Source organism: Neopsephotus bourkii, unplaced genomic scaffold (genome assembly GCF_033783945.1).
Source record: "Neopsephotus bourkii isolate Nb327-2 ecotype Australia unplaced genomic scaffold, CSIRO-AGI_Nbou_v1 NB_1535, whole genome shotgun sequence".
Lineage (NCBI taxonomy): Eukaryota > Metazoa > Chordata > Aves > Psittaciformes > Psittacidae > Neopsephotus > Neopsephotus bourkii.
Window position 1 is genome coordinate 240,992 of NW_026902011.1, and position 25,901 is coordinate 266,892.

At 38.3% G+C, this 25,901-nt stretch overlaps 1 protein-coding gene across 1 annotated transcript in view; it reads right to left on the reverse strand.

The window, feature by feature from the left end:
* Positions 1-4,469: 4,469 nt before the first annotated feature.
* The window catches only part of LOC133221429 (guanine nucleotide-binding protein subunit alpha-14-like), a 40,160-nt gene continuing 18,728 nt past the window's right edge, over positions 4,470-25,901 (reverse strand). The window contains exons 2-3 of the mRNA XM_061370304.1: positions 17,253-17,437; positions 4,470-4,729 (exon numbers count right to left, since the gene is read on the reverse strand). Coding sequence (XP_061226288.1) covers positions 4,652-4,729; positions 17,253-17,437 — 263 coding nt within the window. The 3' untranslated portion in view covers positions 4,470-4,651. The remainder of the gene's footprint in view (positions 4,730-17,252; positions 17,438-25,901) is intronic.

Consider the following 25,901-nt stretch of genomic DNA (forward strand, 5'->3'; position numbering starts at 1 on the left):
GCTGGCTTGTGCCCAGGCAGCCAAGAAGGCAAATGGGATACCGGCCTGTATCAGCAATAGTCTGGCCAGCAGGGCCAGGGCAGTGATCATCCCTCTGTACTCAGCACTGGTGAGGGTGCACCTCAAATCCTGTGTTCAGTTCTGGGCCCCTCACTACAAGAGAGACATTGCCGTGCTGGAGCAGGTCCAGAGAAGGGTAACAAAGCTGGTGAAAGGTTTGGAGAACACGTCTGATGAGGAAGAGCTGAGGTATTTAGTCTGGAGAGGAAAAGGTTCAGGGAGGACCTGATCTCTCAGGGGAGAACTACCTAAGAGGAAGCTCTAGTGATGTGGGTGTTGGTCTCTTCTCCCAGGTAACAACTGATAGGATGAGAGAAAATTACCTCAAGTGGCACCAGAGGAGATTTAGATTGGGTATTGGGAAAAATGTCTTCACTGAAAGGACTGTCAGTCACTGGAACAGGATGCTCAGGGAAGTGGCTGAGTAACCATCCTTGGAGGTATTTGAAAAGCCATCCCTGAAGGTATTCTAAAAGACATGGTGGCTAGGGTGGTGGTTTAGAGGTGCATTTGGCAGTGTTAGGTTTACAGTTGGACACTGTGATCTTAAAGCTCTTCTTAAACCAAACTGATTCTGCGATTTTATGGTTCAGCATCAGATCAACACATTGTAACTAACCTAAAAAATAGCATTTACAATAAATCATGGAATTTAAAATACATCATGGGTTTCCTTTGGTTAACATTCTTCCTAAAAGCACGCTTGGTTCACATGTAAGGTTCTTCCTCTTAAAGTATGCATACTTACATAGTCCGGATTCCTATCACACGTAACAACAATTATTTTACTGCTCATGCTCCTAATTTCAGTTTAATATATTAAGTTTTTTATAAATTATTCTGTCTTTATGTGAATACTTGAAGTGCCAGAGAAGTTATTAGTGAGGGCAAAGCAATTCAATTTTGCTCTTCTAGTAGGACACACTAATTGCATTTTCTCATCAGTATATACTAAGCAGTATACAAATAGGGTATGCTTTATATTCTTGGATCAACCCTTGAAGTCATTCTTAAATTCTTCTTATCCCCAATTCCTTTTTGAAATATAGTCATATCAACAGCCTTTGTTCTTAAGAATACCGTATTTACCAAAGTAAACCCGAAATTGCTTAAATGAGCCTATTTTATAAAATATTTCTTGTCATCCAGTGCTGTTTCATTATTTATGACCCCAGAAATACAAACATTGAGGTATCAAATAGGTTTCTACACCATTCATTCAGATTTTGATACACATGTTCAATTGCTCCATTTCTCCTTTCTTTTAGTCAGTCAGTCTCTCCAATTCATTATGTAGACTTACGGGATTGCTTATCACACTTCTGAATGGAGATTTTGGTTTGTTTTTTTTTTTTTAATCTTTTACTCAGAAATAACACTTTATGCAACTCCTCAGCCTGCTTTTAATTAATCTCAGTTCTGTTAGGTTTTCATTATTTTCTGGTATAGTTAGCACTACATGCAATAATACTGAACAGCACAAAAGGGGTATTTCCAATCATTCACAAATGGCAAAAACTGGCATTCTCACCCAACACTGTCCTTGACTCATGTTATTTTTACTCTTTTGCTATGTTATTGCAATAGCAGAATGTGGAGATATCAAATGGAAATCTGACTACAAATCAGTTAATTGTATTTCAAACAAGCTCAAATGCTTAATTAAAAAAAAAATTCCCTCTTTGATACGTATGTGATCAGAAGTAAAGCAGTTACCAGATTACTATAAAGAGAAATGGACAAAAGACAGAAGTTTCAAGAGCATGCAGCTTTTAAAAGAGGAGAAAAAATAGAAAAAGTGTAAATTTCACTAAAAGATCACGATATACCACACAATGCAATTGTATTTTCATACATGGGTAATGCACAAATATTATCTATTAATATTGCATATGAATGTTCTATAGTCTTTACCCTTACAAACTTCTCTGATACCCCCTGATAGTCTGTTTTCCAATTACTCCATTTCCAGTGATTCTGGGAAGAGATTATGTCAAGAAGATGCCAGTTATTTGAGGAACAGGTGATAGGAACATTCATCTACTTGGCTGTGATGCCTAAATATATATTTTAATTCAATCACTCCTACTAAATGATGATAAAAAGAATCCATTTCATATGTCTGTATCCTGTTTTTTACTAGAGCTATTAAGAAATAACTGTATCCTGCCTTCATTCAGGATTTGCTGGTATAAGCTTCCAGAAAGCCCTAAAAAGAAAGAAATTTTTAAAAGTAAACACATTTTGATATTTCTCCTCACCCTTTTCTCCTACATACACTGGACGTTGTAAACTCTACAAGTTTCCAATTAGTGCTCTAAAATCCTAACACAAAAGATCAGGTCAGAACAACCTTGTACTGCAGCAACATCACACTCTTAAATCAATAATAAATTAATGAGATTACTTTTCTATTTGCGTTCCCCAGCAGTGCTTAAAGAAATTAATTAAAATGAATTTTCATCCCCTTCAAATAATACAAAAATATATATGCATAACAGAAATTTTATCTTTTCCTGAATAAATCATGCTGGTTATGTAACTCTGGAACACAGACTAATTTCAGCGACAGAACATAATCCAGTTAATCTTGTACATAGCAGGATTTACTCAGTGTATTATGAGAAATGGCAAACAAGTTTTGTGTGAAGATGTGGATTAATCTCTATCAATCATTGTTTCAAGGGTTAAATCAGAGGAATAGCTCTAAGCACACAAAAGCTAACACAATGTGCCCTTGGGTTTTGCAGCAATGCAGTGCTCCTACCTCTTCAGTGCTCAGGCACAAGGACACCTGCCTCATCATACACAGTCTTCAGTGCAATACTTTCTTGCCACATCCTTTGCACACACCAATATACTTGCACAAGTTTGTCCTTCATCCAGCCACCTTACCATAAAACCTGCCAGAACCTAACTGCCCTTGAGACGTCTCTTTTTTGTAACTTTGGCTGACACATCTCAATGGGTTTAAAAATTACAAGAGATGAAGAAAAACAGCCATGCATATAGTGTGACCACAGAATACTTCCCGCTTAAGAAACCAGACTTAATACTTATTGAATCTATTCCAGCCTTATAAAAAAACAGAAAAGTCTTATGAATTAGTCACATTTTAAAAAAGTTCCATGAAGAAAAAAAATATATTTCCAAACAACATTGCTCACTTTATGTGTAATTAAGACTTCATGTGTAATTAAGGAAACTTTATGTGTGATTAAGAAAAAGGTTACTGAAAGATTTTGCTGTTTGGTTGGTTTGTACACATATTCCATCAATGACTGTAATGGAATTCTTTCAGATTTACATGGACACGGTAAAAGCATGAATAAAGTTCTCTGGAGGTACAGTATGTGTAGATTCCTGAAAGGAAGGAAACAAATTCAGGGGAAAAAAAAAAAGAAAAAGAAGTGATTGGATAATGTTCATCTCAACTCAAAACAAAACAGAAAAATACAGCTGGCTAAGAACAGGAAATTAATCCATGCCTTGGTTTCCTTCCTTGAAAGTAATGAGGTTCACAGATCCAAAAGCTTTCATCCTTGTTCTGTACAGCCCTGTGTGTAGAGCAAACCTTTCAAGTGGTAGGAGAGGTGGGACTCCTGTTGATACAGACTACTTTGAGATTTCCTACGCTGAGGAAGAGTCTCAATTAGCAAATTCACAGTCAGGAAAGAAAACACATCAAAATGCATGCATTTAGGTGAAATAGAATGTTGCTTTTGAAAAGCAACAAATTCAACTATTAGTCCAACAAAACCACTTTTCAGGCAGAACTTGCATAGAGTTTCTTCTACCCGAGGTGCACAGATTTAAAACACTGGAATTGTCACAGTGGAAACTGGCAGGTGTAGGACAAAAGAGTGACATAAGTAGGTTTTAAAAGTTGTGACTATTGTATATGTAAGAGCTACTGGGGTCAAAAAAAGATCACCAACCAACTGAAGACATGCACAGAGAGAGAAAAAAAATAGAAAAAAAGTCAAAAATGTGGATGTTTAACTTTTACACTCTACACTTCGATGCAAGTTCACTAGATTCTGGTGCAAGCTCACTGGATTTCCCCCCACTCCAAACCTGTGCAGATACTAAAGTTCTGAGGGAGTAAATGTTGGTACGCAGAATTAATTTCCTCTCATTTATTTCTGCAGTTCTACCAGAAAATATCTCAACCTCTTAGAAACAAAAATTCTTTTATTACAGAGAACGAGAATGTATTGTGCAAAGGAAGTTATGCAGCAAATAATTACAAACAATCCTGGATATTTACAATGCTCCAAAATTGCTATAATTGAGCAATTCAGTGTTCCTGCATCCTAGCTAATTTCTTAAAATCGCGTATGGAGGTTCTGCTGCCCAGGCAGCTGGGGACACGATCCAGATGATTTAGACTTATGATCTCAAAAGAAAAAAATACCTTTCTTTCCTAGGACTGCCACGTAAAAAGATAGTATTTATTATGAATGAGAACTATTACTTATCTGTTCTCAAACAGCAGCAGCTTCTCTCTGTGCATCTGAACTACCAAGACTGCCAATAACTTACGCTGTTCTTGAAAACAAATTGTGTTCCTGGAATTAGACTGTGTCAGTTAGTCCCTATACACAGCTTCCCATTCCTGATGAATTTTACTTCTGACTTCATTACTTCTGACGCACCAAATCCTGACCTGAATAAAGAAAATACATGACATGCCATCAGCAGGTGCCTTGTATGAAATCACATACTGTCTCGTTCTTAAGACACACACAAATGTCAAACTTAAAAATATCAAGAAATACATAATGTCCTTGGAGACTCCATGTTAAGAGCATCTGGAGAAAATGAGGTTTCTTGCCACCGTAAGTTTCTGCAACATGCTACAAGAACAGAAAGGGTAGTACAGTTCCCCTGTTACTTTCAGGACACAATGCTGCATCTCCACCATCACTCAGTACTTAATAATGGCATACAACATTCACCCACCACTCTCTACAATATTTTGGTTATGGTTTTTTTGCTTCTTTTAGGGGGTTTGTTGTGCTTTTGTTTGTTTTTTAAATCAGCTGGACATTTCTTTAAATAGTTGACAGGCCACACCAGACCTCAAGAACTCACTTACCTGCAGCCTTACCAACACACATACAGGAGATGAACTATTTGCAGGTTATTTCTGACTGCTCTTCACTAAGACATGTAACGGCTTCACCAGGTACAGCTGAGCCTGATTATTTGCAATACAGTGAGAAAAATATTACTGAGAACAAAACCGATATAGCCACTCTAAATAATTAAAGATAGTGCTGGGTATTCAGTTTACCTGCAGGTCAGTTCTGACTAAGTACATCACACGAAATACATTAAAATTAAGGAATCACTTATCAGTAAAAAATCCACATTAAACACTCTCATTAATTCAGTATACAGGGAAATAACTTTTTTAAGTAAGAGTGCATCTTTAAGAATATTTAAGCATCAATTGGCAATAGTCCAATATCTAAATATGCTAGATGACTCCCCAAAACATACCTTAGTTTACAAGATTATCTTTAACATTTCAGTCTTTAAGATTTTAGCTATCCTGCTCTGCATACTAGACTGGTTCTTCCAAAATTATTTTGTCCTCTGTTATGAAATAATAAATAGACCATTCTAAATTCGAGAGCATCTCTTTATTCTCGAACAGAGATACAGAGACTCTTACGTTAGACTTCTCTTGATACAATTTCCCTCCTCAAGCTCAGAAGATTTGCATTCTCAGCTTCTGTTTAATTCACTACTAGATCACTGGTTTAAGTAATGAATAGACCCAATGAACTTTATTCAGGGAATTAATTCCACATTTTCATGAATGCCATTTATTGTTCATTACTAACCCTTGAGCTTTTAAAAATCCATGGACACAGAAGCCAAATCTTTCCTTTCCTGTCACCTGCTCAAATACGGGGAAGCAGACCACTCTGCACTCTTTGACTTTTAAAGGCAAAAGGAAAGGAGTAATACTCACGGTCATTTCTTTGTTAAGTAGTGAGACCCTCTAAACAAAGAGACTTCAGGGTGTGGCACAACTACGACCTGCACAACTGATTCTTCAGCCATCTTTAGCAGTAGCACTGGATAAAATAGTCTTGATGAAAATACTAGATATTATGAAGCACTGAGCAAGAAATGTGATGTACTGGTCGAAAACTCTGGGCTGCTAAAAACAGTATGTCAAGACAGAAGATGCATCTTAAACGCCTGCCCAATTCATTAATGGTTTACATTGACAAGGCATGTTGGAAAACCCATTTTCCTCTATCCTGATGATGGCTGTTACTTATAAAGAGATAGAAAATGAATAGAGGAAACAAAGAGCTGACATTTTAAATTATATGTTCTGATGTACTGCTCTTGGTAATTTATTCCAAATGCTCTATATACATTAGGACAGGAAATAGAGAGTGAATGAGTATTTATTTTTCACCCAGATTAGCTTTGTCACTGGTCTTGCAAATCCTAGGTATGGGCTCTAATTTTGTTACGACAGCTCTGTGGGAGGAACAGAAGGTCACTGTTCCAGTGTTGCAAACCTTCCCAGCAAACTGTTTAGAAAACATTTCATAAAGAAAATGCCTGATGAATTCTTGTCATTTCTAAGCTCCCCTCTGAGTTCACATAATAAACATCACTCTTTTAGTTTTACATATTAACATGAGTTAAATATTGCTTGTGATAATTTGCAAAATATTGCTTTAAAAATATATTTGCAAATGTAGGACAATATGAGCCTCTTCTTCCCAAATAACTTGTTACATATATCAGCAAAATAAGTCCCACACTTCAGTACAAACAAAAGAAAATTCACAATATGGGAGGTGTGGGGAAGAGACAGAACTCTACTCTAGAGAGAAACAATTCAAACAGACTTGGAAATTTGATTATGTATACAGCTGAGCATGAATTTCCAATGCCATACTGAGATTATAAAGGCTAATGTGACTCTTGCTAATAAAATCAAAAAGTACAACTGCTTTATATCCATTTTTGACACAGATGCCTCAGTATCAGAATTTCAAATACATTTTGTAGTTCTACAGCAATGGACAATGCTGGATCAGACCAAATGTCTATCTTGGCCTTTAGCTGCGGCCAAATTGTGCATCTAGGGAAGACTGAAAGCACACTCAGTATTTCCCCTTCACATGTGGAATCTTCCAGTATTCAATCACTTGCAGATCAGTGAGGCTCTGATCTATGTGTGATTTCCATGTATTTAATAACCCTCAGGAGAGATGCGTTCCATTCACTTGACCGTGACTGCTTGAGTTCTTGAACCTACATGACTAGGTTCTCATGTTACCTGCAATCCTACAGGAAGGAATTCCAAAGCTTTACTAATCTTCTGTGAAGAACCATCTTGCTTTGCTTTCAGTCTTCATCTGGTGCTCTACAGTTCCTGATGTTGGAAAAATGAAGACTAACTCAACCCTCTCTAAGCTACTCTAGGTTTCACAGACCATTAGAACCACTCCTTCCCTGTCTCTTTACCAGCTCTCAGTAATTTGTCTTCATAGAAACTATTTCATAACTTTCTTCATCCTTTTCCAGGGCTGTTATACAGTTTTAGCAGTGGGGAACCACAACCACACAGGCTTAAGTAAATGGAGGATTATACAGTGGCACAGAGATCTCCATTTCCTTCTTAACTTTCTTAACTTTCTATTTTGACTACTCCACTGTGACTGTATTTATTTAAATGTAAAACTCACAACCAAACCAGAAAGCAAAGTTTTCCAATTGCCTCATGTCCCTCCAAGCCACGCCTCTTATCACATTGAGACTTGGGGAAAAGCTAGTTTAGCCACTCTGCCTCTTGATTTTTAGCCTACAGCATGAAGAAGCTTGGAAGTAATCCTAATTAAATGACCGGAGCCATGCCTAGAATGTACCTTCATGAGAAAACTGGAACTGTTAAGGAGTCAAAGAGAATAAGCAACTCAAAAGTGCAGAACAGAAAGTAACATAACTTTTCAAGATAAGCAGCAAATATGTAACAATATCCACATGCCAAAAGTGGAAGGTGGGCACCAAACAGAACAGGGCACCTTTCCCATCCACTCCTATGAGAATAACCACTGGAATAATTTAATCAAGAATTTAAGTGAATTTACTATTACAGTGATCCCCTATTTTACTTTTAATTGGAGCATAACTTTCAGAAAAACAGCCAAGCTGGAATGCATGAAAGTCCCATGGTCTGTGTTGTACCTGAAATGAGTTCAAATAATCACAGCACCATCTCTCCAGTCCATTATGTTATTCTATAATTCACCTTTGTGCCAAGCACTTTTGGGGCATATTTGCATGGCATAATAGATAAACAGCAGACAGCAGATACTTTTAAGAAAGGTTACCACTTGCAATTCAGCACAATGTGTGTTATGTTCCACATATTTAGCTTGTTTTCCTCCTAGCAGGAACACAGAGCAGAAGCCAGCAGAACAGGGGAATTACTAGCACATATCTAGCATCAAAAGGAAAAGGAGAAACTCCCGATTTTAACAGAGGACAACTAGGGATAAAAATATTAACTTAGGCAGTATTAAACTATTTATTTTTAGAATTTCTACTCCTCATTCTAGTTCATTCTGTACTCCCTGCTCTTTCTGGGTTTCCTATAGCTTTATCTTAAGCCTCCCCAGCTGCCTTCTGATTCCTTATCCCAACCACTTCTTTTTGTACAAGAATACCTTAACATTAATTCCTTGTAGTCACAGGGGTTATCCTTGAACAAAACTGTTTTTTCTACTTTTCTTCAGGGAAAAGAGAACATAACCAAGTCTTGTCAGTACAGTCTTCCTATTCTGCTGCTTGCTTTTTGTACACTCAAATTGTCTGTAGACCTGTATAATTACCTTCTTAATTCTGCTCATCAGACAACAATTGTCCCTTTAAGTAGAACCAAAAGGAACAAATCAAAAAGCAAAGAGAAAAGCCTAGTGTTTTGGTAAATCTCTTCACAAGTGTCTTTCAGACTAACAAACACAATGCTAGATATTCCCGTCTTTGCTGTACACTTAGTTAACACAGAAAACATGGTTTTGTGACTCACAGCTATGGAGATTAAGCCAGCAAATACCTGAAGGACTTCTTGGGTATCTGCTGACAAAGCTCACTAAAGCTCTAAAGCTGTAGATCCCCTCTGGACTTCTTTTTCATAACCCACCTCCCAGGCCACCTCTTCCAACACTGCTCTGAGGGCCCTCTCCCCGGCCCATCTATCCCCATCCCCGAAGTGTTAATGGAATCACAGAATGGCTGAGGTTGGAAGAGACCTCTGGAGGTCACTCAAAGTTAAGAAACTCTCCTCTTTTTTTGACTATCATCTCTTTTTCCATTACCCAGCAGCTGCCCATGACATCCAACTCTTTCCCAGAGACAAGCTGTAGTTCATGGTAGCACACATGGCTTGAATATGTAACTGGAGTGCTGAAGTATCTCAGACACTGGTGTGCAAATATAAGTGTTCATGTGAAATTCTGCCAAGGTAGCTGCCATACAGGATATGTGGCAGAGGGCTTGCAAGCCAGTCAGAGATTGTCACTGCATTAACATGGATGAGTACTGTGTGTGTTTAAGAGTCAGCATCAGTATCCTTCTATTAATAAAAATTAATCTCTCAGTCAAACTTGTAGATGTGGAAATGGCTTGCAAGAAAAGAACAAACGCAATCATGCTAAATGACATCAAGAGTAGCATACCCTGCCCCCCCAAAATGATCTGAAATACCCAACACTTAAGAGGGCCAAATACACAGGCCTGTTGAGCAGCATGAACATAACGGTCCTTAGAAACACTTCATAAAGTGTAAGAATATGTAAGTTAAATTCATGAAAAGAGCAATATGCAACATGTTTCAATATGTGTAAGGGGAAAAAAAAACACAACAAAACCAAACCAAAAATGTCACCACAGTGTTTGCTAGGAAATAGATTAACACTAAAAATAATTCTTCAGTTTGGCAAATTTATTCCAAAGAATAATTTTGTCAACAGATCATAAATCCACAAAATATGTCACAGGCTTTAACACTAAAAAAAGAGCAGGCCTGGAGGACCTTCTAGCCACTTCTCTTTTTTGAGTGGCTTTTCATTTCTACCATCCTAGCAGATGCTGATTTAAGTGATTTTGGCTGAGTTGCTACTAACTGATTTTTTCATTTGCATTAATTTATTTGTCTTCCTGTTCATTAAGAGATTTAATTAAAACAACATAGAATTCCACCATTTTCCTTTAGAAAAATACCCAGTAAAATTTCCATTACAAAAAAAATCCTCAGATATTCCACTGCAAGTAGTTAGTCCCATATTACGGTAAATATTTCTATGTGACAGTTCATCCTTCTTCTAAGAATTAGGAGTTGTCAACAGTATGCACTACTCGTTTCTATCTTATAAAAACAAAGTATGTAAGGACGGAAGAAAGAAAAACTGAACTAGAAAAGATTGTCAGTAAAAACAGTCACACGGCCTTTCACACAGAGAACATGTCTTTTACACAGTCATTTGTGTGCATGAGGCAAAAGCCTCCAGCTGTGACACACATTTTCAAGTATTTTCCTCTCAGAACTGATACGACTTCTGCCTCCTCATTCCAAACACCAAAATGCAGATTTTTGTGTCATTTTGCACATTACTTTCTTACAGCCTTTGACAAACCAATTATTTAAAAATGGCAATTTATTGCTGCTTTCTGGTTGAGAGTCATTTTTTAATCATTCTGCTGACCAAGGGCTCCAAGAGATGAACCCTGGCTAATTTTATTGTGCGAACTATAGATGTGAACCTGACAGACTGAACCAGAGGTGCATGATTCTGGTGGAGAAGCAGCGAGGTCTGACAAGAAGCTGGGTAACAAAATGTATTAATCCACAGAAGCCTTTGTACACTGACTTTGTTTCAGCCTCTGTAGCAAAGTTCTGCACTTCTCATCTCTCTAACCCACAGCACAGAATAACTGGATCATGCTCCACTCTCTACACCATTAGCAGACCTGTTTACCAAGCTTACCTTGGTGTCAGTTGCCAATAAATAACGCTTTCACAGCCACAAAGTCAGCAGTGGAATTACTCAGTTGTTACAAAGGAGGAGTATGGGAAACAGAAAGGATATTTGGTCTCCAGAATATTAAAGTTTGCTCTGAAAAGACAAAAAAGTCTTAACCACTTGTACATATCCTTCTAGTATTTGCTCTTATACACAGTTGTTTACATCAAAGTACAAAACTAAGTCTGGTGTCTTCATTTATGAGCTCTACATCATTAATTATTGATGTCCATCACCGCTGTCCTTCCTTTTCATTGTCAGATCACTTCTTAGCTATATGTATTATTTATGCCAGTAAGAATTATAACACTGTAAAGTAAGAGAAGCAGTAAGCACAGGGAATTCACTTCTGGCTGAAGGGCTTCTGCCCAATTATTCATAATTGCACTGAAGATCAAGCCTGGCTACTTACATGCTGTGTGCTTGTGTACTTTTGCGTGTTATGTTAAATGCTGCATAGAAATAGTAACTATAAAATTGGAACATTTTAGAAGAGGACACGTCAAGAGAAAAAGCCTCAATGAATTCCGGAAGATACAGATATGACACTTCCTGGAAAAAGTCTAACAAAGTTATTGGTTCTGAGAAGTACCTGATTATGGTACATTTATTGGTGTACTGTTAGCCACTTTCATATTTATGATAACACAAGCTCTATTAATAGTTAGAAAACTTTTAACTTTTCTCAATATGAACCCAGTATCCACCAATATTTACTTTACATAAAAACAACAGAATTTAAGGTATGGATACATTTGCTAGTGTTTTAAGAGAAAATATGTTCCTTCTAAAGAAGAAACTATGCACTGGCCTCAAAAATTAGGAGACCTAAGAAATTAAAAATCACCACTATTGCAAATGCAATTCAGTTTATAGACTCGAATGAATCAATTCAGCCCAAACTTTCTTAGAAACCCGAAACACACACCCAGTCTTTATCCCACCTTTCATTTCTCTGCCAGAAACCTCAAATGTATACGCTTTTTAAAACACTTTTTTTCCCCTTTCTACTGTTCTGTTTGTGATACTGCTCCAGTTACAGTATTTTACGTGTTTTTTCCCTAAAACACCCAAAAGGCAGTTATAATTAACTGCAATAATTGGAAAGGTTATCTCTGTTTCTGGTAAGCTAAACCGTCTCCCCTAGCACAAAATACCAAAAGCAAAATGAAAATAATTAGAACTTTGTTGTGGTTTAACTCCAGCCAGACAGCTTGTTCACCCACTCCCCGACCCCCCTTCTTGCCCTCCCCCTATTCCCGGAGGGACGGAGAGGAGAATCAAAAAGAATGCAACTCCCATGGGTTGAGATAAGAACAGTTTAGTAACTAAGGTGTAACACAAATCACTACTGCTACCACCAATAACAGTAATGATAAAGGAAGTAACAAGGGAAGAGAATGCAACACCTCATCACCAGGCGACCAATATCTCGCCCCCCCCCAGCCCGACCAAGCACCGACCGATACCTCCTCCAACGCTGCAGTCCCCCAGCCCTTTCGGGTAACTCCCAGTTACCTCCTGGGCATGACGTGCTGTGGTATGGAATACCTCTTTGGTCAGTTTGGGTCAGGTGTCCTGTCTCTGCTTCCTCCCGGCTTCCCCTCCTCCCTGGCAGAGCATGAGGCTCACAAAGTCCTTGGCCAAAAGAAAACATCATCTTTATCAGCTCTGTTCCCAGGCCGAAAGTCAAAACACAGCACTGCACCAGCTACCAAGAAAGAGAAAAATGACTGCTACTGCTGAATCCAGGACAAACTTACACGTAAGTTTTACTGACAGAGAAAAACTACAACTAAAGTAACCCCAAATCACAAAAGAAAGCAAAACCAACTTCACCGTGAACTAAATTAACAGGACAACACAAAACTTGGAATGAGTTAATAAATTCAAGGAAAACTCTGTTAGATTTATGGTAGCTCTGGAACTTCAAAAGGTAAAGAAATACCTGAAGATTTATAGCCAACAGCCAATTATTTTGAAGAAGAAATGAAAACTGTGATTTCACTAGAGAATAGAGAAGTGGCTAGATGGAGCTTTCATGCTAAGAAAATAAGCAAATGCATGTCAGTATTGCTTTTGCATCTAGGTATGTCTAGAAACAATTTAGGAAAGAAATCTGACAGCAGCCAGCTGGCTTATCCAGAATTTATCAAAGAAAAGGAAGAAATAAAAAAACCCCAACCCCTTAATGCAGCCATTTACATTTATTTAAATTCAATTTTTAGTATTGTCAAGAATAAGTAAATGAAACAAGTCACAGTATTCACCCCCATCAACAAGATGGCATAGAAAAGATGCTCAGAAGTTTTTAAAGCAAAAGAAATTGGTCCATATATTAACAGGCCCATACAGCTTGCTCCCGCAGGCCTCTGAATAATAATTAGCAACTAGCATTATTGTTTATAAGCACATATTTTTAGTATGACAGATCAGAGTAAGAACTCCACCATTTAAGGCAGTGGTATTACTGGAAACAGTCCCATTTGGGGTCTGGCAATCTACACATACAATAAGGCATTTTGGTGAATATGGTCCTAAAAAAGCAAACCCAAACCCAAACCAAGCAAACAAAAACTCCCCATGCATCTTCAGAGAGTCCCATATATTCTAACGTCAACAAACATGCATGCATACAGTCTCAACTGAGCACACGTACATATCATGTGTGTGAGGGAAAGTTGTCATCCAAGAAGTGGTAAATTTTCCACTGACTTCCAGGTGGGGAGCAGGTAATTCAGTATTAACATGTTTATATTTGCTCATGTAAAGCAGCATACATCTTTAATCACCCAAAGTTGATACTTCCATCTTTCTGCTCTAGAATAAGGCCATATTCTCACTCAAAAAACACTTACAGGTTACGTGTTAGTTTGGAAGATGAAGGAAAAGTTTTGGTGAACTAGTATTTTAAAATCTCTGTTGCATCTACAGTTCAAATACACTTACATAGCTTGTTTCTTCTGCCTATTTCTGATACAACAAAAAAACTAACATAATGCAACAAGATGTGACTGCCTGGCACACTCAAGCAACCAGTAAATATTTTAACATCTGCCTTTTAAGACTGATGTATACTCACAAATGAAGTGCTGTATTTTCCCTTCCTCCAGCATCACCTGGTATCTTTTTCCTTGCATTTGAGATTTTCTTTTCCTACAAGTTAAACTGACTATAAAAAATAAATTTGTACACCAAAAAAGAGCTTTCACTACTTCCCAGTTATCCCATGTACTTTCCTTCTTTCATTTACTTAATATTCACATTAACTCAATCACAATTTCTCAAAGAAGCTAATAGACAGGCTGCAATCAACTTTCATTTTGCCTTTTGGCAATCCCTATTATCATATGGAAAGAAGACACAGATTCAAACCCTCACACAAGATTACTACCCTCAGAGACAGTAAATTATGCTGTATTGTAACTGGCTACTTAACCAATATTCAATTTAGTAATTTCCACTCTAAAACACAGAAAATAGCAACACATAGATAAAAAAAATATTATTTACTCCAGCTTTTCCTCCCCCTCCCCCCCCCCATTCACCTCTAGCAGCAAATTTTACTGAGTCATTTTAATAGGGGAAAAAAGGGGGAAAAAACCTCAAAACAAAACAAAACCAAACCAATCAGTTCCAAAACTGTAGAGTTTAGATAGTACTATAGTAATTCCTTGAATTGTTAGGTTCCTAAACATCTGCAAGATTTATGCTTAAAACATACCCAAAACTTCTAACCTCAAATTGGGGGCAAGACGAAGTATCACACAGAACACACCACCTGAAATTAGGGTAGAAACTGCCTGCTCAATTAAAGGTCAAGCATGACTATATAGATAAGTACTTCATTCAAGACACTTCAAGTAAACACAAAACAAAATCCCTTTCCCATCTCAATGCAGCATCTATAGAAAGTCAGGCCATTTACATAAATACTTGCAGTCGAAAACAGCAATAAGAAACATCTTCAAACACCTGCTACAGAACTTGCTTTTATTTGCAAACTTGAAGACAGACTACCCATATATAAGTTACGGATTTTGAGATATGTCATACTTACAGGAAAGAGAGAGTCTACACAGAACTATCCGTTCTTCACTACAAAAACATTAAATTAAGATATTCAGCAGGCTCACAATGCCAGGACCCACAGAGGAGAAAACCTGAACTGGTCAAAGCAGAGAATGGATACAAGAACAACAAACAAACAAACAATAATAACATGGCTAGAGGGAAACAAATTTTTCATGAAAAAGAAGACATGCCATGAAGACGACAGACATACTGACATGCAGAGAAGCACGCTGGACTATTTCTGTACAGCCACTGGACACCTTTGCAATACAATTATGACAGCAGAATCACAACTCTTCTGTTTATCACTGTTGTTGTCAACTGTTTTTCATTACAGGCTTAAAATCCTTTAATTAAAGGCAATTACAGTGTCTATTGTACTCTGCATTATATTCATCATCGAAATGAAAGATTAAACTGCAGCAGTCTCCTGCAAAGTGACTGGAGAAACTGAAGTGGTTATTTTCATGTTGTGTCTCAAGAGTTTCTCTGTGTGTACAGCAAAAAGGACTTTGCTTTCTAAATGCCACTGAAGCTGAGCTTGTCAAGCTGTATTCTTATCACTTAGCAGTTTGTTACCTTTGGTAAAGAAGCACAACACTAAATCCTGCCTCCCTGCAACTGAAAAAGAGCATTATAATCTTCTGAATCTGAAGACACCGGCAGCACACTTATCATCAAGAACATAATTTAGCCAGAATAATGTGTTATGGGAACGCATCCAGCATAGCTCTCAGAGCGCAAAATTACCAAGTCCTTTTATTTTGTTCTTAATAGGAATTAAAAAATACCCACAAAAATGAAACCAAACAAAACAAAAACCCCAAAACAAACAGAAGAGGCAGTGCAAATTTATACCTCCAAATAGATTCTGATTATAAGCATTTTTCATCAAAATATACAAACCTGAATTAGGACAAAGTACATTCACCATTACATCTGGTGTTTCTGTAACTGCTACCTTCTTAAAGATCTAAATTTTTTTTTACAAGCAACAACATATTAACCCTTGGAATATTTTTCTCATATAGGAAAGAACTACCCTAATACCTCAGCTCTCTGAAGTAAAAAATTTGTTTTTGCTAAAACTATCTCTTCTTTTGTGGTAAAAAATAACAGAATTCTCATTTCCCAGTCCTTTACTTTAACCATTTTCTAACCCTCTTCTTTATAACCCTAAGGAGAATAAGTGACACAGACCAACTTAAAAAATAAAAAATCTGATCATATTTTTTTTATATTGTTCAAATGCAATGTACTTTTTGAATGAAAAATAGGTTACTTTGTCATATAGTACTTCAGATAAACTTATAATCTACAAATTGTTTTTGCCTTGGTATTTCCTACACAGTCTTCCCTATCTTAACACTAAAACTCAGCCAACTGGAAACCTGTCTCAATGATTTGCTTACATATTATTCATGCCACCCAAGCAACTGATGCAACGGATGGATGCAAAGGACGCAAGTGATTTAACTGAAGGGGATTATTTTTTTTTCTATAAATCATAAGCATTGAAACAAAAAATGTGATTTTATAACATACACAGAAACTAAAAAATGGTTGGAAAAGCCTCTTTTTTCAAGCTTTTTAAGTACATAAAGGTTGCTACCAAACGCACAAATGGGCTCTAGGTGGTATATTTCAAAGCATACCAGTGTCAAGCAGATCCGATGTTTTCCTGCAACAGGCCCGAAACTCCTTGTTCAGGAGCTCTACTGAACACCAGGCTCTGCCTGCACATTCCTATCATTCTAAATCTACAACTTGGATTTCAAAAAAACATTTTTATCTTTTTGGTACTTACTACCACTTTTCAACTTTGAAAATTCCTCCCTTCCTAGGCAGCTCCATCCCGCCTGTTCTCATCCTGCTTCTCTTTCCAGTAGCTGTTGTTCTCAACCTGTTGTGCAGAATCAGACAGCAGGGCACAAAACTCACCACAAGACACATGGACTTTTAAGGTTCTGCCTGTAGAAGGTTATGACTCAAATTTGCGTACAGACTGAAATTTAATGGACTAAAACTTGAATTTTCTTTTTCCTGTCTTACCTCATTCTCTTTGCATGTGTACTGTATCTTGAGAGTATCCATGGCTCCAATCATCGTTTGCATAGCAGTAAATATATTTTGATGAATCAGTTTTGTGAAGCCCTTCCTGTCTTCTTCCATGTAACCTGATCCATGAATAATCCTCATTTGTTCAATGAACGTACTCTTGCGACTTTCTCCTGTGCCTGGAAGAGGGAGAAAGAGGAGGGAGACAGAAGTATTGCATTTGCAAATCCTAGCAGTTGAGACTATTCGTAAATACAGAATTTGTAAATACACAGAAGTATGTGCACCCCATCTGAGCATGCATAAGAATCACCATCAACTGTAGACCATTTTTAAATTTTCCATTCTCTATAATCTACACAGTTTTAGTCACAATATTTGCACTGGTGGGTTTGGGAGAGTTTACTTGGTAAAAGTATCCTAGAACACATCCTACAGTGTTTAACCTAAGCATCCTGTATGTAGGAGTCAGATTACAAAACAAGCAGGGTATGTGAGTACAAAAGAAAGAAATTTGGTTCATGTAAGGATAAAATTCCTTAACACTGAAAAGTTGGTACAAAGTTTATGAACCATTTACACCTTAACAATAAAGCCTGCAATAATACTGACTTGGGGAAGAATTTTATTATTAGGACATATTACCCAGTTTCACATTTCCAACAATTCTTACATGAATACTGGTTGAAAAAATGCTAATCAAAATTACAAAAAATACTTTCATTACTGTCAATACTCTAGGAATTACTGATCCTATTTGAAAAAAGCCCAATAACTAACAAATGGATATTATAAAGTTATATACGAACTTATAACAGTCATGTAATATTTTGCAGGTACCTATGCTTAAAGCCCATTTACAGAATGTTATCAATGCAGAGGAGTGACATGAAGATGATCAGAGGGCTGGAGCACCTCTCCCGTGAAGACAGGCTGAAACAGTTGGCCTTGTTCAGCCTGGAAAAGCGAAGTCTTTGGGTAGACAATAAGCAGCCTCCCAGAACCTAGAACTGTCCTACAAGAAATCTGGAGAGAGATTTTTTGCAAGGGCTTGTAGTGACAAGATAAAGGGGAATGGCTTTAAACTGAAAGAGGGGAGATTTAGATTAGATACTAGGAAAAAATTCTTTACTGTGAGGGTGGTGAGACACTGGAACAGGTTGTCCAGATCCCCATCCCTGGCAGTGTTCAAGGCTAGGCTGGATGGGTTTTGAGAAACCTAGTCTAGTGGAAGGTGGCCCAGCCTGTGGCAGGGGGGTTGGAACTGGATGATCTTTAAGGTCCCTTCCATTCCCCAAACCATTTTAAGATTCTATGGTTTCCTAACATTTTTCAGGAGAGAAGCCTTGTTCCTCTGTTCTCTCCTATTAGCCTTACAGCAGAAAATCATCTGCACTGACTTATCAAGGCTCTATTCAGGCAGTGTCACATCTCCAAACAAGTTTGTAAGTAGTAGCCAAAAGAGGAGTAAGCGGGCCTAGAATATATGACACTTCCTCCACAGTATGCTCCCTGGATCTTTAAAGTTAGGACTTAGCTTGAAATTCATTAGCTGAATCCTGTTTGATAGCCCTACTGTGCCTCTTAAGTACTCGGCAAGGTCTCTCCTTAAAACCATAGTGTAGACCATCGTGAGGCAGGCTGTCCCCATGTAGCCCATGGAGATACATGGTGGAGCAGATATCCACCTATACCCCATGGAGGACCCCACACAAGAGGAGATGTATATCTGTTTCTTCTAGAAGGAAGCTTCAGACCATGGAGAGCCTGTGCTCAAACAACCTCCTGGCAGCTGTGGCTCTCAGGGAAACCACACTTGAAGCAGCTGTTCCTGAGGGACTTTACACTGTGGAAGGGACCCATGCTGGAGCAGTTTTTGAAGAACTCGGAAAGAAAGGACTGATGTTGAAGAAGGCTGTGAATGACTATCTTGTGAGAGCACCCCAGGCTGGATGACTAGGGGAAGAGTGTGAGACGGGAGGAGCAGCAGAGACAAAGTGTTAGATCTGACCACAACCCCTGTTCCCCATGCCCCTGTGCTGTGCAGGGGCAGGAGGCAGAAATGTTGGGACTGAAATTTAGCCTGGGAAGAAGGGAGGGGTAGCAGGAAGGTTATTTAAAGATTTGTTCTTATTTCTCACTGTCCTTCTCTTATTAATTGACAATAAATTAATTTCAATAAGCTGAATCCATTTTGCCTGTGATGATAATGTGTAAGTGATCTCCCTTTCCTTATCTTGACCCATTATTTTTTTCATCATATATTCTTGTTCTGTTGAGAAGGGGGAGTGATACAGCAATTTGGTGGGTACCTACAAGTCAGACATGGTCAACCCACTATATACAGTCACCTTCAGCTGTATTTTTTCTAGGATAAAGAGTCCAACAGTTCTCAGGTGGAAGATACTCCTTAGCTTGATCATCCCTTTGACCCTATAGAAACATTCTCAGCTCTCTTTACCTCTGAGATATACCCGAAGTACCAAAAATTCAAATACTGAGGTGCTGCCAAATCCTAGATTTATGAAGGGGCATAATGGTGTTACCTGTACTATAAGTAATTAAAAGACAGAGTGCATGTCATATAGTTGTTCTCCATCTGTATTACTCTGCACTGACCTGCAGTTAACTTTACCTTCCCTTTCACTGCCAACTCTCACAATACACTTCTGCAATTTAGTTTCAGTCATCCTTATAAAACTTCTCCTGTAATTGCTTAGTGCCTTTCCCACCATACCTTTAATTTTCTCTACATTTCCAATTAGTTAGCACCAGTGTGATTCCTTCCTATCCAACAGAGCAAGAGAGAGTCATGGACAGCCTTTTCTTGTTCTTCCCCAAATGAAGGATGGTAATGAGCAAAAAATACCTGTTATAATTTCTTCTTAAAATCTTCACTGTAATTTTCCAGAAGTTCAACAATTAGCTCCATTCTGGCTGAGCTACAGAATTTGCTTCACTTCTCCAATAAGAACCTACTGCTGGAAAGACAGAATCCTCATTAACAAACTTTCAGTCATATCCACTTAGTACCACCAGATGTCAAAAATATATGGGCACAAAGAGGGAAAAAATCCTCTGAACATTACATATTCAGATACAGTAAAGCAGAAAAATACTGTGAGTGCCCATCTCATCACACTGTATCTCAGTACCACAGCAGACCATAGCTCGAATTTAATGAAAGATAATGCAACTGCAGGGCTCCAGCCATTAACAGTAATTGCAACAAAACACAAAGTAACCTAGGAGAGTAATACGTCATGCATTACTTGTGTATCATAGCCATTTTCCTCAAAATCTATCACTGCATCAATTCTTACTCTATAACTCTCTCCTGTTTTGCATCATCCATTGTGGACTTCCTCTCAAAGCTGTAGCTATCTCTTATTCAAGCCTATGTTTTTCAACAGTCCTTCTCTAGGACATAGCTAGCACAGCTGCTCTCCAGGTAACAGCACCAATAGCACTCATCAGAAAAAGAGTGAAGCAACTTTTAAATCAAGCAATAAAAGATATTTAATACTTATACCTGTAAAATAAGATTAATATAGCTGTTATTTCAATAAAATTGCAGTATTTATTTTACTTTTGCATTCTATTAATTTACTTGAGAGAGATGTAACATAGAGATATGCTGGAATACATGTGAAATAAAGTACTGCAGGAATTTCTTTTAGTAAAATGCTAATGCTACATCATAAATTACAGCCCTCAGAAAGGCAATCCTGGGATGTCAGCTTTCATAAGTCAACACAAATACTATTCAAATACAATTCAGTTTAGAAACAAAACCCCACCACCAACTTTTTTCACTGCCAGTGGAACCCTTACAGTTGAGAATAAAAACCTCCGATTAAGCCATGTTGGATTGCTGGCCTGATTTTTTATATAAATCAGAATAAACAGTCCTAGCACATTAAATATTAAGGTAAAGTGTATTTTACTCCTCAGTGGCATTTGTGGTAAGCACTTGCACAGAATACATTTAGTGCATTTATCTTCAGGAAATAATCTGTTGAATCATTACTGACAAAATGTAGACTACATATTTTACTGACTAGGTCAAGAGACAGAATATTCTCAAAAGGTGACAGACAACTATATTTGTTAAGGTCACATATTTATCTTCCTTCTACTCAGTTCAAGCATTCATTTTTTTCCCCTCTGCTTCCAACATATGATTGCCACATAGGTGTTACCTACCCAAATCCTTTTTCTCAATTAAATATTGGATCTTTTGAGAGTTAATTCAAAGAATAAAACATTATGTTTGTTTTGGCCACTGTCTCTCTTGCCCTCAACTGCTCCTCTGCCAATGAGAATTATTTGCTAAGTCTAATATCTCAAATCTTTAGGAAGGAAACTACAAGTTATTAAACAAACAAAATCCAAAACAACAAACAAAGAACCTTGCACTCATTCTCCTACAGACTTTGTGTGTGCACCTTAATTACGTCAATGAGCAGATTCCGAATACAGCCACAATAAAACTAGTAATGTTTTACTACATTATGTAATTGCTAACGACAGAGCAACTCAGTTCTAACCAGTTCTAACTAGCCAATTCTGCTAAGCCTACTACCATTATGGAACATTTGGCAGAGGTGATGAAGCCTACTGTAAAACCTGGATCCACACTTGAACAGCTCAAATGACTGAAGTATGGGTGGCTCTTCATCATTACTAACCCTGTAATGGCAATGATACCTACAGCAAAATAGGTAAGGTACAGGGTTACAAAAGTAATGTTCAATGCCATGTGCCATCTATTGACCAGCATCTAGTATTAAACCTCTCATCCAGTTATGAGGTACCAATGGAAAAGGCCCACTGGCAAAATCACATTTACAGCAATACCTGACTTACCACATATGAAAAACTCAGTGGCCTCAATCCTCTGGTCCCAGGCAGGCACGACAGGCTGACTCTCTGAGAGTCTTTATAGAAAAATGGCCATTTTTATTAAAAAAATAGTTATTCACAGGCAGAAATAATTATAAGAATAAAGATACCAACATTTAGTAATCAAATTGGGAGATCTGCTGCCTGCATTATAAACTGAACTAATATTTTGTATTGCAGTTGTTAGGCTTATTCAACCAAAAGAAGGAAGCATCTTTTTATAACTTTAGGATTAACAGTTTGATATTCAGAAGTAAATGCTGCTAGTGCACAAGTGTCATAGAATCAGAGACTGGTTTGGGTTGGAAGGGACCCTAAAGATCATCTAGTGTCAACCCCTCTGCCATGGGCAGGGACACCTTCCGTAAGACCAGGTTGCTCCAAGCCCCATCTAACCAGATGTGGACATAATAAAAAGGTCTTCTAAGTAAATAAACCTCACTTACAGAAAAATTATAAGGTTGGAGCAACAAATCTTTATTATATTTTTTTTAAACAACAGTGGCACAAAAATTAATGCAGAATGAAATTCTGTTCATTTCAAAGAGGAGATCTGGAGCAGGAGAAAGGAAATTTTTGAGGTTTATTAGGAAGGAAAAACTTTGGGAGTCATCCAGTAATCCTGGAGGACTACTCTGCCCATTTGGTAAACTACTTCCACAGTAGTTACCAAAGGTACCATATTAAATGCTAAAATAAGCTTCACAATGTAATGCTCCTAGTTACATGAAAACAAAGCCACAACCATTTCCACTACTACAACGCAGGGACAAGACTGTGTTTTTAATGACCTGGCAAAAGCCAAAGCAGATTTTATCTTGGCAACACATACACAGTTAGTTCATTTTCCAATAGGACTATAGCTCAAAAATAAAGTGTTTTCACTTCTTTTGTTCATTTACTATTGAGCATTCCTGATATTTGGGCTAGGCAATATTTTGAAGCATTATCTATTACTTTTTACTAACCAGCAATACAACCCCCCTCCATAAATGTATAAACAAATCTGGGAGAAGGGAAGAGGGTGAGGTCAAGGAACAGATGCACAGGGACAGGGAAATAACAAAAAAAAAACCACCCCCCAAACCCAGCAGCTATTTCAGAAGCTCCATTCGTATTCTGTGGGATTCAGAATTATATTCCACATCTGTTACCAGGAACACAGCCCTCATTCATTCTAAAATCCCACATGTTACAACCACATTCTGGTGACTTTTCCCTTGCTGATGACAGGGAACATGATTAAGAGTAAAAGAGGTTTGCAGTTTCTGAAGTTAAATTAAGAGAGGGAGAGCCTCCAAACGTATTTAATAATCACTACAAAAGCTCAGCTAAAAAAAAAAAAACAACACAACAAAACCCCACACAAAACCCACTTTTTTTTTTTTTAATGATTTATAAATCCATATGTACTAATGCTACACATATAGATGAATGTCTGCTTCTGCTCTGGCACCACATTTGACACCTAAATAACTCACTATTTTGATGTTATTTCTGCTACTAAAAATAAAAGTGGACTATATGACTATAAATAAGCTATTCAATTACAGGACTCTTACAAAAGAAAAAAAAAAAACCCAAATCTTAAATACATATATTTTTAGCAAAGAACAATTATATAAAGTGAAAGTTCCATAGCTTATTCTGGTCTTGTGTGCTATAAAAGTGCGGTATGAAGTTACTCTTTCTTCCACTATTTCAAGTCACTCCGAAAACCTCCAAAGAAAGCACCAGAACAAAATCAGCACTGGAATCAAAACTCACACTCTCCAGTCTAATTCTCCAAGGCTTTGCATGTGAAATATGGGGCTTTGTGAAATAGTTCATGCACTTAACATGCAAAAGCTACCCCTCAGCCACCGCAAAGTGTCCTTCAATAGTCTGCTACTATTCAAACTAATGGAAGTACTTTTAAAATAATGTTACAAAAAAAAAAAAAAAAAAAAAAACAGAAAAGGAGATCACAGACAATGCAAGTGCAGATGTATCCTATGGAACTGACAGTAGCACCTGGACACAGTTTAAATGGGAAACCAAGGAACTTCTCAGGAGCAACAACCCTCAACAATTCTGTGATTATTCCTTTCTTGTGGGAAACCCTCCCTGTGGGGAGCCCAGCACTGGTCCCAGCACTGCTGGTGTGGCCTCACCAATGCTGAGGGCAGGGGAAGGATCACCTCTCTCAGCCTGCTGGCCACACTCCTCCTCATGCAGCCCAAGATGCCATTTGCCTTTGTTGCTGTATTGGCACACTGCTGGTTCTGTTCAGCTTGGTGTCCACCAGGACCCCCACCCAGCCTTTTACTGCAAAGCTGCCTTACAGCCAGCCAGCCAGCCAACAGCAACCACTGCCTGCAGCTGTTCCTCCCCAGGTGCAGAACTTTGCACCTCCCTTCGTTTCATTGCATGAGGTTCCCGTCATCCCATTTCTCCAGCATCCTGAGGTCTTGAGGGTCTGGATGGCAGCACAACTCTCTGGTTTATCAGCCATTCCTCCCAGTTCGATGCCATCAGCAAAACTGAAGGTAAGGTACATTCAGCTGCATCAGCCAGATGGATCAGTCAGGACTGGGCCCAGTACTAATCCCTGGGATATGCTGCCAATTACTGGCCTCCAACTAGACTTTGTGCCACTGATCACCATACTCCGGGCCTCGCCATTCAGTCAGTTTTCAATCCACCTCACTGCCTGCTCATCCAGTCCATGTTTCATCAACTTCTTTCTGAGGATCTTATGGCAGACAGTGTCAAAAACCTTACAGAGTGTAGGTAGACAACATCCACTGCTTGCCCTTCATCTACCAAGCCAGTCATTTCATTGTAGAGGGTTATCACGTTGTTCAAGCATGACTTTACCTTGGTTGATTTTCTTGTCATTAATGTGCAAATGTTTTCCAGGATTAGGTGCTCCCTCACCTCCCCAGGGATTGAGGGTGGCTGACCATCTTGTAGGTGTCTTGGTCCTTGCTCTTGAAGATGGGGGTCACATCTTCCAGTCCTCAGGCACTTCTGCCAGCCACCAGGACTGATCAAAGATTATTGAGAGTGGCCTCACAAAGACTACCAAGCATGGCTAGCTCCGTCAGTACTTGGGACTGCCCCACCAGGGACCATGAACTTATGTGTGCGCAGTTTGCTTAATTATTCTACAACCTGATACTCTTGCCCCTAGGATGTCTTCCTTGCTTCACACTCTCTGTCTTGTCTCTGGGCCCATAGATTTCTGACTTTTCTGATGTCTTTACTAGTAAAGACTGAGGCAACTAAAGCGTTCAGTACCTCAACCATTTCCATGTCCTGTTTCACCAGGACATGGAAGGAACCCTTTTTCTCATGCACCAATGTTACTCAGTACTAAATCATTTAAGTCACTTGAATGAATTCTCTGAAAAATACCATCATAGAATCACAGAATAGCTAGGGTTGGAAAGGATCTTAAAATCATCTAGTTCCAACAGCCCTGCCATGGGAAGGGACATCTCACTCTAAACCATGTCACCCAAGGCTCTGTCCAACCCGGCCTTGAACACTGCCAGGGATGGAGCATTCACAACTTCCCTGGGCAACCCATTCCAGTGCCTCACCACCCTCACAGTAAAGAATTTCTTCCTTATATCCAATCTAAACTTTCCCGGTTTAAGTTTGAACCCAATACCCCTTGTCCTATCACTACAGTCCCTAATGAAGAGACCCTCCCCAGCATCCCTATAGGCCCCCTTTCAGATACTGGAAGGC